This window comes from Phacochoerus africanus, chromosome 11 (genome assembly GCF_016906955.1).
Source record: "Phacochoerus africanus isolate WHEZ1 chromosome 11, ROS_Pafr_v1, whole genome shotgun sequence".
NCBI lineage: Eukaryota > Metazoa > Chordata > Mammalia > Artiodactyla > Suidae > Phacochoerus > Phacochoerus africanus.
This window is the reverse complement of record NC_062554.1, coordinates 129,564,406-129,577,696: the sequence shown is the minus strand read 5'-3', so window position 1 is coordinate 129,577,696 and position 13,291 is coordinate 129,564,406. Positions and strand designations below refer to the sequence as shown.

Sequence of the window (13,291 nt, the reverse complement as noted above, 5' to 3'; positions counted from 1 at the left end):
ACTGGCTGCCAAGAGCACTGTATTGCCACACAAAGTGTGGGATTAACAGTGGTGTCTGCCATGGGCTTGAGCGGTTGAGTGATACATACTTGCCGACTTTGGTTTTTGAAGATTGGCGGATCATCATATATTCTTGTCTCTCCCTGTTCCTCACCCCCTATATTTAGTTTTGAACCCCTTGCTTCTCTAGGCATCTTCTGGTATTGTAGCTAATACATGAAAATGGAATTTTGCTTTTTTCATTAAGGAAATCAGCCATGTTGCCTAGAAATATTTTTACCCTTCTCCACCCCAGTAGCATTGGTTGAAGTTTCCCTAAATACTGCCGTATTATTTTATCAGTAAGATTTAATCCTCTCGTATCTATTACCTAGTTTTATCATCTTAGATAAATTACTTAACCTTGCTGCTTTTCAGTTTTCTCATCTGAAAAAAAAAATGTTGGACTTGATCTCTGTCTCTTTCTGTTCTTAAAATTCTATGGATTTATGTTCTTAAAATTCTATGGATTTATGTTTCCTTTTACCGTCTGAAAAAAGGAATAGATCTATAGGGATTCTACCCAATTTAAACACTGCATATCAGAAATACAGGATTTTTTATTGATGATTTTATTTCATGATCTTTCTTTGTTCATTTCTCTGATCTTAAACTTTTATAGATGGTTAAAGTAGAAAGAGAACTTGAATGATCACTTTGCCTTTGGTCTTTTCCCATTACAATTTCACCATTTCTGTCTTTGCAAAAGTAACCTTCCTAAGTCACTGTTTTCATTGGGTTGTTGTTCATACAAAAACTTGTTTCGTAGACTCTGGAGAACGTAGTCCAGACTTTTCTTCTTGGCATTCAAGTCCTGTTGGTGCAATTAAAACTGACCAGCATTAAATGTGTAGCTATTTTCCTCTCTTCTGCAATTTGAACATTTCCCCACCAGGCCAGTTTTCTTCCAGTCCTATGTATGATGTCCTTCCTAACCATATTCCACTGTAACGTTTAGAATCCCCTTTTGTTCCACTTCTTTCAGAGACCAGTTTATCATACACTAAACTAGTGACTTATCTCTGATGTCTTATATGTGTGTGTGTGTATACATATTTATTATTATTATTATTATTTTTTGCTTTCTAGGGCCACACTTGAGGTATATGGAGGTTCCCAGGCTAGGGGTCCAATCAGAGCTACAGCTGCCAGCCTACACCACAGGCACAGCAACATGGGATCCAAGCTGCATCTGTGACCTACACCACAATTCATGGCAATGCCGGATCCTTGACCCACTGAGTGAGGCCAGAGATTGAACCTGCAACCACATGGTTCCTTAGTTGGATTTGTTTCTGCTGCGCCATGATGGGAATTCCATGTTGTTTTATATTTTTAAAAAATGTTTTATTTTTGTTTAACTTTTCATCTATTTGCCTCATCTCGTCTAGTAAATGGTAAACTTATTGAAGCTGGGGACTGTGTCTTTTGTTGATTTATATCCTCTCAGTCTTCACACACATAGTGGGCCCACAGAACTTTATTGACCAGGCACATCAGAGATTTTGTGGTTTGCTCTTTGCTGTTGAGATTGCTAACGTAAACTGATAACTTTCTTGGGAAACTGAATGATCTAATGACATCAGTGAATACAAGGATATAGGTAGCAGATAGAGATGTGGGACCTATTTGGCCATCGGATAATGTCATGAATAAATTAAAGTATTCTTTTTCCTCCTCTAACTTTTCCTAACCATTCCTTCGATCAAAATCACAAGCAGAAAAAAAAAAAAAAATCACAAGCAGGTCTTATTCTTCCTTGATAGTAGAGAAGGGGGAGATGAATTTTTAATGATCAGAATGTGTTGTGTAGAAGAAAGAGCACAAGCAGTAGAGTGAGGAGTTGGGGTGTAGGCTCAGATCTTTCACTGCTCTTTCTGACCACAAACATCCAACCATTCCAAACCTCCCTTTATTTATCTGTAAAATGGAGATTATAATCATAACTTTTTATAAGTACTAAACGCAGGGCAGATGAAGGATGAAGATGAAATAATAGGGATTAAGAGAGAAGAGACTATTTCTGTTCTGTGTCTATTAAAATACCCTGCTAAATGTTTTTATATCCTTAAAAATTCCCTTTGGATTTTAAGCTTTTAAGGAAGCAGAGGTGCATCTGCGTTTTATGTCATCTAGCTCAGCACCTAATAAAGTGTGAGATTCTAAAAAAGTATTTTTTGAAACATATCCTGGAAGTAGATTGAATAGATTTCAATAGATTTCAAATGATTATCCTCTCCGGTTGCCACTGTCATGAACATTCTTAAGTCTCCTTAAAAAATAAAAAGTCGTCCTTTTTAAAAAATTAAACACTACCTGTTTAGGCATATTAAAGTTAGTGTTTGCTTGCTAAACCTAAAAGCAAACAAACTTTTTTTTTTTTTTTTTGGCCATTTCTTGGGCTGCTCCCGTGGCATATGGAGGTTTCCAGGCTAGGGATCCAATCGGAGCTATAGCCACCGGCTTATGCCACAGCCACAGCAACGTGGGAATCCGCATCTGCAACCTATACCACAGCTCACAGCAACGCTGGATCCCTAACTCGCTGAGCAAGGCCAGGGATTGAACCCGCAACCTCATGGTTCGTAGTCAGATTCAGTAACCACTGAGCCACGATGGGAACTCCAAACAAACTTTTTTTTAAAGGAATTAGAATTGTTGCTTTTAGAAAATTTTACAAAGTGTATTTTTCCCAGTTATAAATGACATCTAATTTGTCAATGCTACCTCCTCCGCCTGTTACCCTCCTCTCTTCCTACTTCCTCTTTTTTCTCCTGTTTTCCTCCAGCCAACATGCTAGACACTGTGAGTCTACATATGGATAAGGCATATTTCCTGTTCTCAAGAGGCTTCTTGTCTAGTGACGCTGGTCTGTACTAGGACTTGAAAGTATCAAAAAGGGTTACTCAGTAACTCTGTTAATCATGGCATTTGGTTAACCAGGATATTTGTCTTCCACTCATGGGGATGATAAATGTTTACTATATATTCTGATAGATTTTTCACAACAAAAAGCTCTGTTCTGAGGACACTGTAAGGCTTTGTGTGTTCTGTCATCCTTTGCAGCATCACCATTTTAATGTAAAATGGATTATTAAAGCATCACTTTCTGATTATAGATGCCAAATGGAGATGTATTTGGAGTTTATTGAGTCTAATGTCTTACTTGACTGATAGGGAAAAGCCAGGACCAATGGATGGGGAGTTGGGATTATTATTTTATTGTGTGTGGTACTAAAGTATCCCTTCTGTGTTCACTGATCTTTTTTGGACTTTTTTGGTAGCGAACAGACTAACTTTTCCACATCACAGATGTTCAAATATTAAAAGAAAGATTTTTCTGTCTCCTGTAAATCATCTCTTTTCTAGGCTTAAATAATCTCAGTTCTAATAATTATTGGTTATATGATAGTTTCTTAATTTTTCATTATTATTGGCAATTCTTCTGGCTGAACTTGAACCTGCCAATTCTTAACACTCATAGTATATATTTATAAAGTAATATGAGAGAAAATGACTTACGTTCCTTCCTTTCCCAAGCTCATCCCTACCTCTCATTGTTATGTTATTTTTCAGTTAGACTCCCCACTCCCCCCACCCCCTGCACTGCCCTTCTAACTCTTGAGCCTTGTGGGGGGGGGAATATAAGGCTGTGATTGATTGTTGGCTCAGTTATCCATTTGTTACAAAGTTTCATATTAGCTATACAGTTCTGAATTGAATTAATGCTCTAGAACTATATCAGCTCATTGATTTTTCTTTTTAAAATTTTGTTTTCAGTGTTATGATTTGTTTACTTGTAACTTTTTTCTTGCTTTTTCTTTTCATTTTCTTCATTTTTTATTTTATTTATTTTTTTTATTTTACATTACAGACAAACAGAAAGTTCCTCCTTTCATCTTCCCATTCTCTGATTTATGATAAATTTAGTTTCCTTTGGCCTGGCATTTGCTTCAGCAGGCAGTCTTCCTTCAAGTACCTCCCTGATTGATGTATAATCTTTGATATCTTCCATTAGCCTCCAGGATCACTAAGTTCAAGGCCCCCTTGGAACCTAAGGAGCCCTGCCGAGGAGCTGAAGGCCTTCAGAGTCCTTGGGGTGATTGACAAGGTAATTCTTCAGTGTCTCTTCGAGAGTTCAGTCATAAATTGACTGCATGCTGACATTATGTCTTTGAAGCTTTGGATCTTAAGGATATGAAACAAAAGGAGAAAATGACTCAAATGCATCTGCACTTTAAAATAACAAAAGCAGAAGAGAAAAAGCTTTTATCTAAGCAATTCATGTAAGGTCATGCAAAATATATTTGTGTTAAAGGAGAAGGTGCTTATTTGTTGGCATTCAGTCTAGTAAGGGGTTTGGTTTTATAAACCTGTTATAGCAGGTAAAGATATACTTTGTGTTAGTTATAAAAACTAGTGAGTCAATAGTTCTTCAGGATTAACTGGTATAGTCAATCTGTTGGTCAAAAAGAAAAATGGTATTTTCCTAACAACTACCATTTCTCCAGTCCCTACTTTTTATCAGACAATGTTGTAGGCATTTTATATAATGCAACTTATTAATCCTTCTCCAGCCCTGTTATTTGTATCTTGATGGGAAAGTGATGTTTAGAACAGTTTAAGTAACTTGACCAGAAGTCACTTAGCTGTTTAGGGCAGTACTGGGTTTCAAATCTGATCTTTGTGACACCAGAAGCCATACTTTTTCCAGTACACTAAAGCCCCTTTGCACACACAAACACATTTTTATATTTGGGATAAAAATCCTGTGATAACAAAAGTATCTGCTGTTGAATTTCTCCAAATTTGGTGACAACTTAGGTATGCCAAACATTAACATTATTGGGCTTGTCAGAAAGTTTACAAATGTAATTTTAAAACCATGCACAGGAGTTCCCGTCGTGGCGCAGTGGTTAACGAATCCAACTAGGAACCATGAGGTTGCGGGTTCGATCCCTGGCCTTGCTCAGAGGGTTAGGGATCCGACGTTGCCGTGAGCTGTGGTGCAGGTTGCAGACGCGGCTCAGATCCCGTGTTGCTGTGGCTCTGGCATAGGCTGGTGGCTATAGCTCCGATTCGACCCCTAGCCTGGGAACCTCCATATGCCGCAGGAGCGGCCCAAGAAATAGCAAAAAGACAAAAACAAACAAACAAAAAAACCCCATGCACAATAGACCGTATTTTAAACATATTTGATTAACTACCACTTTATCTCTCAGAGTAAAAGAAAATACCATAATGTTAGGTATAAATTAGTCTTTTAATGTTAATCATCTTTTGTGAAGTATCTTAGTGTTCATTTATAACTTCATGTTCATTGGATACTTCTTGTGTTCTACAGTATGTGTGTGATTCCATGCTGAAATTGAACAGTATGTGATTTATTTCAGGTAATTTGGACAGTAATTAAAAGTTTGAGGTATTTCAAAGGGGACATTAGGTTGGATATTATATGAAGCTGTTAGGGTCTTATTAAATTCTTATAAGCATCAATTTTCTCAAATTTATTTTCACTGAATTTTGAACTTAAAGCATGATAAGCAGTAGGACTTTTGAGCCTGAAATATTTCCTTTACCGTGTTTTTCCTAGCCTTTCCAGTTTAGAGATCCTTCTATTTGAGAATACAGAGAAGTAAAATAGCAATTAAATAGTTCTTGGATTTCTGTGCAGGCAGATTTTTTTTTTTTTTTTTTTTTGATGTACAGTGTCTGCTCCCTCTGTTAGATCTGTTTATTTTGACAAAGTGTGACCTTTCATGTTTGCTCTAATCATGAGTAGGTCACTTTCAAGTCCTAGTAACAGCTCTGAGTCTCACACATTTATCCAAATAAGAATGTTGACAGTGGTGGAATTCCTAAATTCTGTGCTGAAGTGTATAATTTACGTTAGCATCTTTGTTCTTTTAACCTGGGGAGTATGTTGGTATCTAGAAGGGGACATTTTAACTTTCTAAGTAGAAATAAGGAGCTATGTATTTTGGAATTAATAAGCTTTGCAAATAATCTTTAAAAGTTTGTAATAGTCTCTACAAACTTTTATAAAAACATGAATAATTAGGTTTTAAAAAATCTGAATTGTTTTTAAAGAAATTCCTCCTCGTTGTAATGAGGAATACCTAAAATTTGGGCTTTAGAAACTTGAAGTGTGGAAGAGAAATATCAATTCTCAGATGACTAGAAAATACACTGGTTACATTAATCTGACTTGTACCTAACATGTTTTCTCTGTTTCATTCTGATGTTCTTTATAAGTTATTTTGAGTGTTACTAATAACTTAGGAAAATAAAATTTCCCTAGGAATAAGATTTTCCAGACTTATATAGTAAGTAAATAAAGTAGATTTGTTCATTAATATATCCATGAAAATGAGATCTTGTCTTTTTTCATGTCTGTAATCTTGGCACGTAGGATCATACCTGGCATATAATGGGCATTCAATAAGTATTTGTTGAATGAATGAAATTGAGACTAAAGTAACTTTAAATAGATCATATATAGAGTGACACCTACTGGTATAATGTGAGACTGTTGCCTAGTATCATGGTTCAAGACACACAACCGTCTTTACCCAGAGGGACAGTAATTTCACAGCTGTATCTTGTCTAGTATTCAAATGGAAGTAAATGATACTCTGTTCTTTTAATTGGGATTATGAAATCTTTCAGTGATTATGAAATCTTTCTATATATGACAAGGAACTTAAGCTCTTGGAATAGAAATATGCTGGTATGCATTCAGAAGCAAGACTGATAAGGTCAGTGAAGGCCCTCAAAACATACAAAGAAGAAAATGAGGGGTGGTTAACTTGATAAAAACATATGTGGCCTTCATATTTTTGAGGGCTATTGAAGATAGAATGGATGTACAATGTTTTGTTCAAATCTTGAGGGTGAAAGGAGTTATTAAGTATGCCAGATGAACAGACGCAGACTAGGACATCTTAGGCAAATAGAGTATCTGTACCCCTGGGAGAAAAGCAGCGAGGGATAAGCCTTGCTTGTTCACATCCCCCAGAGAATACAACGAGAACTAAATGAGTACAGGCTTTCTAAATTTTGACTAGTGATTAGAGATAACTTTCAAGAATTAGGATTGAACAAAGGTAGATTGGATCCCTCCGTATCTTATTTGTTTCTTGTAATTAGAAATACTCAAGTAAAGGCTGAAGGATTATGGATGAGGTTGTTGTACTAAGAATTCAAGCATTGGTTGGATTTTTTGCTAGGTAACTTTTGAAGATTTCTTTTAGCCCTCAGATTCTACCTATAGCCTTCATGTAGTAATAGCAAGAGAAAGTAGAAATCAGTGGAAGTACAATACTCAGATAAGAAAGATTGATTGTTGTTTTTCATGTAAATTTGTGGCTGTGTGGGTGCAAACTTTTGTGTTTATGTGTGTGAGGTATGAATATGGAGGGGGTGTATATGTTTGTATGTGGAAGGATTGTTTATGTATAGGTAATTTGCAGTCTGGGTTGGTAGTTTGACTGCTAATAGGATGCTCCTATGGGAGAGAGTTTCTGAGAAGGTTCCCTATTCATGTAGGATATCTATAAAAAGGATAAAGGAGTCCATACTCTAGTAAACGGTAATATACTAATGTCAGTTTCCTGGTTTTGATATGTTCAATAAGATGTTACCATAGAGAGGAGTTGGGTGAGGGGTGGATGGAACTCTGTGTTATTTTTGCAACTTCCTGTGAGTTTCTGGTTTGTTTTTAGCCAGTCCTTCGGTGTGTGTGTGTGTGTGTGTGTGTGTGTGTGGTGTTTACAAGGTTAACCAATGAAGATCGTTTGGCTAGATCAAGCAAATACACTGCTGCTTCTTGAAAATCAGTTTCACTAGGATGCTTTATAAGAGATGCCACATACTTTGTAAACCTAAAACTATTACATCAAGTGCCTTGGCATTTTGTAATCAAGTTAGCTTCTCAGCTTTACCTGATGTTTGTTGGGGAGAATTTTTAGGTCGCCTTGCTTTTGGAAAAAATATAGGGGGTTCTATTTTGTGACTAAAATATGCTTGAGAAAATTCGTGGAGATTGTTCATATTGAGTAGATGTAAAAGACTAGTACTTAATATTTTTAAGGTTCTTAACTAATATCGTCTATGACATGTGGGATACAGAAGCATCAGTGTTTGGGTATCTACTCTTTGCGGGAACATTGAGTCAAACTGGATTAATAGGAATTTGTCCTTTATTTAAACAGTGTGGTAAAATAACATTACCTAGTATCTTTATCAAATTTTAGATGTTGGACTTTTGCTTTGAGAAAAATGGAGTTGATATCCTTTTATCTGTTCTTTCTGCCAAGTATAAATAAAACTCTGGACATTATGTAAGAAACAAACATAAGAAGACTCTACAAAGTCGAGAGTAAAAGGAGGACAGGCTAGTGACCATGGGACCTAATAGATTGCATGGTGGTGAATTCCCTGAATTTTCTCTTGCCTCACTTATTCTATACTGGATGTTGGAGAAATGGGCAACTCAGAGAAGATAACGGGCACAAACAAAAAACGAACCTAACAAAAGCCTACACTTTCTGGCCAAAGGACTAGGAAAGGGGCAGTTTAAAGATAGAAAACTTTTAAACAATAACCATTCTACTCCAGCCAAACAGCATAGGAAAACTTTGGCCCTGCCTCACCACCACCAGCAAAGGCTGCTTGAAGCTCCAAGACGTCATCCTTGCAAGTATGTAATGAGGTGCCACATTCCCCTGGTTGGGATGGTGTCAGAAATAGCCAAGGGAGGATCTGAGATGTAACATGTCATTTAAGACCCTTTGGGGAGCCTGGACATTTAGCACACCCCCCCCCCCCAATTGGTAAAGCGGCTCCCTTTCTTTCCCCACTTGGGTAGGGTCAGAGGAGGCCTGGTGGAGACAGGATTTGGCCACTGCCCAGGGTAATGAAGCTACCCCACATGGTGTCAGTGGAGGCCATGCGAGGAGTAGTAACGACGTACCTCCACCCTTCCTAGCTAGGATGATATCAGCAGAGGCCTGAACTCCTACCCCACCCAACTGTAACTTTCCTCCCCCAGATATCAGTGAAGCCCAAATGGAGTAAACAAACCAGTTAGCCCCCTTCCCCATCAGAATGATGCCAGGGAAGGACTGCTAAAATAAAAACATTAAGTAAGATCCAACGTCTCATAATATCCAAAATGTCCAGGTTTGGATAGAAATTTGAGAAATTTCGACAGAAATTTGAGAAATTTCGACAGAAATTTGAGAAAAGACAGTCAACTAATGCCAATACTGACCAATACTTAGATGATACAAATGTTAGAGTTATCTAAAAAGGATTTTAAAAGGGCCATCATAAAAATGCTTCAGTGAGCAATCACAGGCATGCATAAAACAAACAAAAATACATATAGCCTCAGCATAAAAAAGGACAACCAAGTGAAATTTTAAAATTGAAAATACAGTAGGAGAGAGAGGGAATTAAAAACCTCAGTGGGCTCAGTAGTGCAATAGATAGGACAGAGGAAATAATGAATTTGAAGACAGAACCATAAACCTACAGATTGAAGCAGCTGAGTGAATCTCAAAACAGGATAAATCCAAAGATATCCATGGCAAGGCACATCATAGTTCTGAAAATTAAAGGCAGAAAGAATTTGAAAGCAGTGTGAGGGAAACAACGCTTTACCTGTTGAGGAAAAATAGTTCAAATGACAATTTCTCATCAGAAACCATCAAAGACATCAGGATATGGCACAAGACTTAAATGCTAAAAGAAAAGAACTGTCAACCTATTTTCCCTATCTTCTGCAAAGATCATTAAAGAATGAAGGGGAAATCAAGCCAATCACAGATGAAGAAACACTAAGAGAATTTGTCACTGGCCAGTCTACTCTAAAAGAATGGCTTAAGCAAGTTCTCTAAACAGAAAGGAAATAGCAAAAGCAGGAATCTTAGAAAGAGAGAAAGAACATTGAGAAGGGGAAAATATGAATAAATTTTTTTCCTGTCTCTTCCAAGTATTCTAAGTTGTTTCATGGTTGAACAAAACTGTGCTGTCTGAGGTGATTCTAAATGTACACAGAGAAGATATTTAAGACAATTATAAATGAAGGTGTATAAAAGAACATAAAGGGATGTAAGTTTTCTGCACTTCATTTGAGATGATAAAAGGATGATGACAGTGATGTTACGTATATATAATAACTAGAGCAATCACTAAAAAAGCTCTTTCTCTCTCCATATATAAATCTTGTCACCAGTCAGCTCTAGCTTTGCATGTAGAGGAAAGGGAATACCCAACTTGAGTTCCCTGCAGCCATCTGGTTCTGCCTAGGGCTGGGGAAAACCTGATAAATGAGGTAAAAAATACTATACAGAAATGAAGGATGCTTTTGATTGGCTCATGAGTAGACTGAACAGGTCTGGGGAAAGAATCTCTGAGCTTGAGGATATATTAATAGAAACTTCCAAACTGAAAAGGGAAAGAGAAAAAAAGCCCCCACTCCCAAAAAAAGAAGAAACAGGATATCCAAGAACTATGGTATATCTATAAAAGGCATAGTGTAATTAGAATACTGGAAAGAGAAGAAAGAAGTTCAAAATAACAGTGACAGTATATTCATTCATGCATGGTTGTGTGTGTGTGTGTGTGTGTGTATGCTTTTACATATTTTTGTATAAGTGAAATCAGTGGCAGTAATGATACCAGGGATGGGAGAAATGAATTAAGAGTATTTTGCTATTATAAGGTACTTGCACTACCTGAGAAGAAGTATAATTTGATTTGAAAGTGGACTTGGATTAGTTTTAAAAGTATATTGCAAACTCTAGGGCAAGCACTAAAATAAAAAAAGAGGTGTAATTTATTTGCTAAAATGCAGAAAAAGTTGAATCCTATAAAGTACTCAAAACCACAAATGGCAGAAAAAGAGTGGAAGAAAAAAGTAGGAAAAATAAGAAAGGTAATGAATAGAAAGAAGTAAAAAATATGGTATATATCCAACTATTTCAATAATCATAAAGATCAATCATCCAAATCACCATTTAAAAGACAGAACTTTGGAGTTCCTGTTGTGGTTCAGTGGTAACGAACCTGGCTAGTATCCAAGAGAATGCAGGTCTGCTCCCTGGCCCTGCTCATAGGGTTAAGGATCTAACATTGCTGTGAGCTGTGGTGTAGGTTGCAGATGCAGCTTGGATCTGATGTCACTGTGGCTGTGGTGTAGGCCAGCAGCTGCAGCTCTGATTCAACATCTAGCCTGGGAACTTCCATATGCCACAGGTGTGGCCCAAAAAAGAAAAAAAATTAAATTAAATTTAAAAAGATAGAATTTGTCAGAGAAGATAAATAAATAAGATCCAAGTATATGTTGTCTGTAAGATACTTTAAAAGTATATATATTAAAAAGTGTGTGTGTGTGTGTGTGTGTGTGTGTGTGTGTGTGTGTGTATAAAGAAAGAAAGAAAAGTAAAGGGTTAGGGAAAGATACCATGTTCACATTACTCAAAACAATGTGGGAATAGCTGTAATAATTACAATGCTGAATTCAGAGCAAGGCAAATTACTGGAAATTATCAGAGGCATTACATAAGATAAAGGATCAGTTCTCCAAGAAGGTATAACAGTCCTTAATGTACGTGCATCTAATAATTGAGCATGAGAATACATGAGGCAAAAAGCTGATAGAACTACACAGAGAAATAGAAAAGTCTGTTATAGTTGGAGATGTCAGCATTGCTCTATCAGAAATGGACAGATACAGCAGACAGAAAGTCATGAAAGGTGTAGTTGAACTCAGTAGCAGCATCAGTCAACAGAATTGGACATAATCGACATTTATAGATGACTTCATCCAACAATAGCATAAGTACATTCTTCTCAGGCTCAATGGAGCATTTCCCAAGATAGACCACATTCTGGATTAGAAAACACTCCTTAACAACTATATTTTTTTTCCTTTTTGGCATGTAGAGTTCCCAGGCCAGGGATTGAACCCATGCCACAGCAGCGACCTGACCTGCAGCAGTGACAATGGTGGATTCTTAACTCACAGAGCCACAGGGGAATTCCAACAACTTCAAAGGAGTAGAATTCATACGTCATCTGATCTTGGACCACAGTGGAATTAAATCAGAATTCAGTGACAGAAAGATAACTGGAAAGTCCCCAAATACTTGAAGATTAAACAGTACACTTCTAAATAACACATACAGAAGAAACCTAAAAATAAATTTTAAACTGTTTTGAACTCAACGAAAATGAAAAAACAAATTATCAAAATTTGTGAGATGCAGTGAAAGCTGTGCTTGGAGGGGAATTCATAGCATTGAATGCATATATTAAAATTGAAGGAAGATCTAAAATCAGTCATCTACATTTCCATCTTAGGAAACTAGAAAAAGAAGAGGAAATTAAATACAAATTAAGAAGAAGAAAAGAAATAATAAAAACTAAAGTAGAAATCATAGGAATTGAAAATGAGAAATCAGTATAGAAATTAATAAAATCAGAAGCTGGATCTTTGAAAAAATAAGTCAGTAAACTTTTGTCCAGGCCAACTAAGAAAAAAAGAAGACACAGATTACTAATCTTAGAAATGAAAGAGGAGGCATCACTATAGATCCTATAGACATTAAAAGGACTATAAATGAATACTATGAACAGCTCAGTACACACAAAATTGTGTGTGCAATTTTAAATGAAATGTACCAATTCCTTGAAAAACATAGTCTGCTGAAACTCAAGAAGTACACAATCTGAGAAGGTCTATATCTATTAGAGAAGTTAAATCAATAATTAATAAGCTTCCAAAACAATGCATCAGGGCTAGATGGGTTCACTGGTGAATTCCATAAAACATTTAGGGAAGAGATTATACCAATTCTCCACAAGAAGATAGGAGCAGAGGGGATACTTCCTAACTCAGTCTCTGAAGTCAGCATTATCCTAACATTAAAACCAAAGATATTACTGGAAATGAAAACCATAGACCCATATCTCTAATTAACATAGATATAGAAATACTAATCAAATATTAGGAATTTGAATCTAGTAGTATATAGAAAGACTTGTATAGGGCCAGGTCAGATTTATCCCAGGTGTACGAGGCTGGATTAGTATTTGAAAGTCAGTTAACATAATCCAGCATATCAACAGGCTAAAGAAGAAAAATCACATCATCATATCACTTGATTCTGAAAAAACATTTGACATAATCCAGTACCCATTTATGATAAGAACTCTCAGAAAAAGCATTTGACATAATCAAGTA

The 13,291-nt window shown here is 36.4% G+C and overlaps 1 protein-coding gene across 7 annotated transcripts in view; it reads left to right on the top strand.

Annotated features, from left to right (window-relative positions):
* The window catches only part of RPS6KC1 (ribosomal protein S6 kinase C1), a 183,661-nt gene that overhangs the window by 109,901 nt on the left and 60,469 nt on the right, over positions 1-13,291 (top strand). For 6 of the 7 annotated variants that reach the window (XM_047751827.1, XM_047751829.1, XM_047751830.1 and 3 more), the window contains one exon: positions 4,058-4,150. The exons of the other annotated variant lie outside the window; for it this stretch is intronic. In XM_047751827.1, the coding sequence (XP_047607783.1) occupies positions 4,058-4,150 (93 nt within the window). The remainder of the gene's footprint in view (positions 1-4,057; positions 4,151-13,291) is intronic. 7 annotated transcript variants of the gene reach the window in all.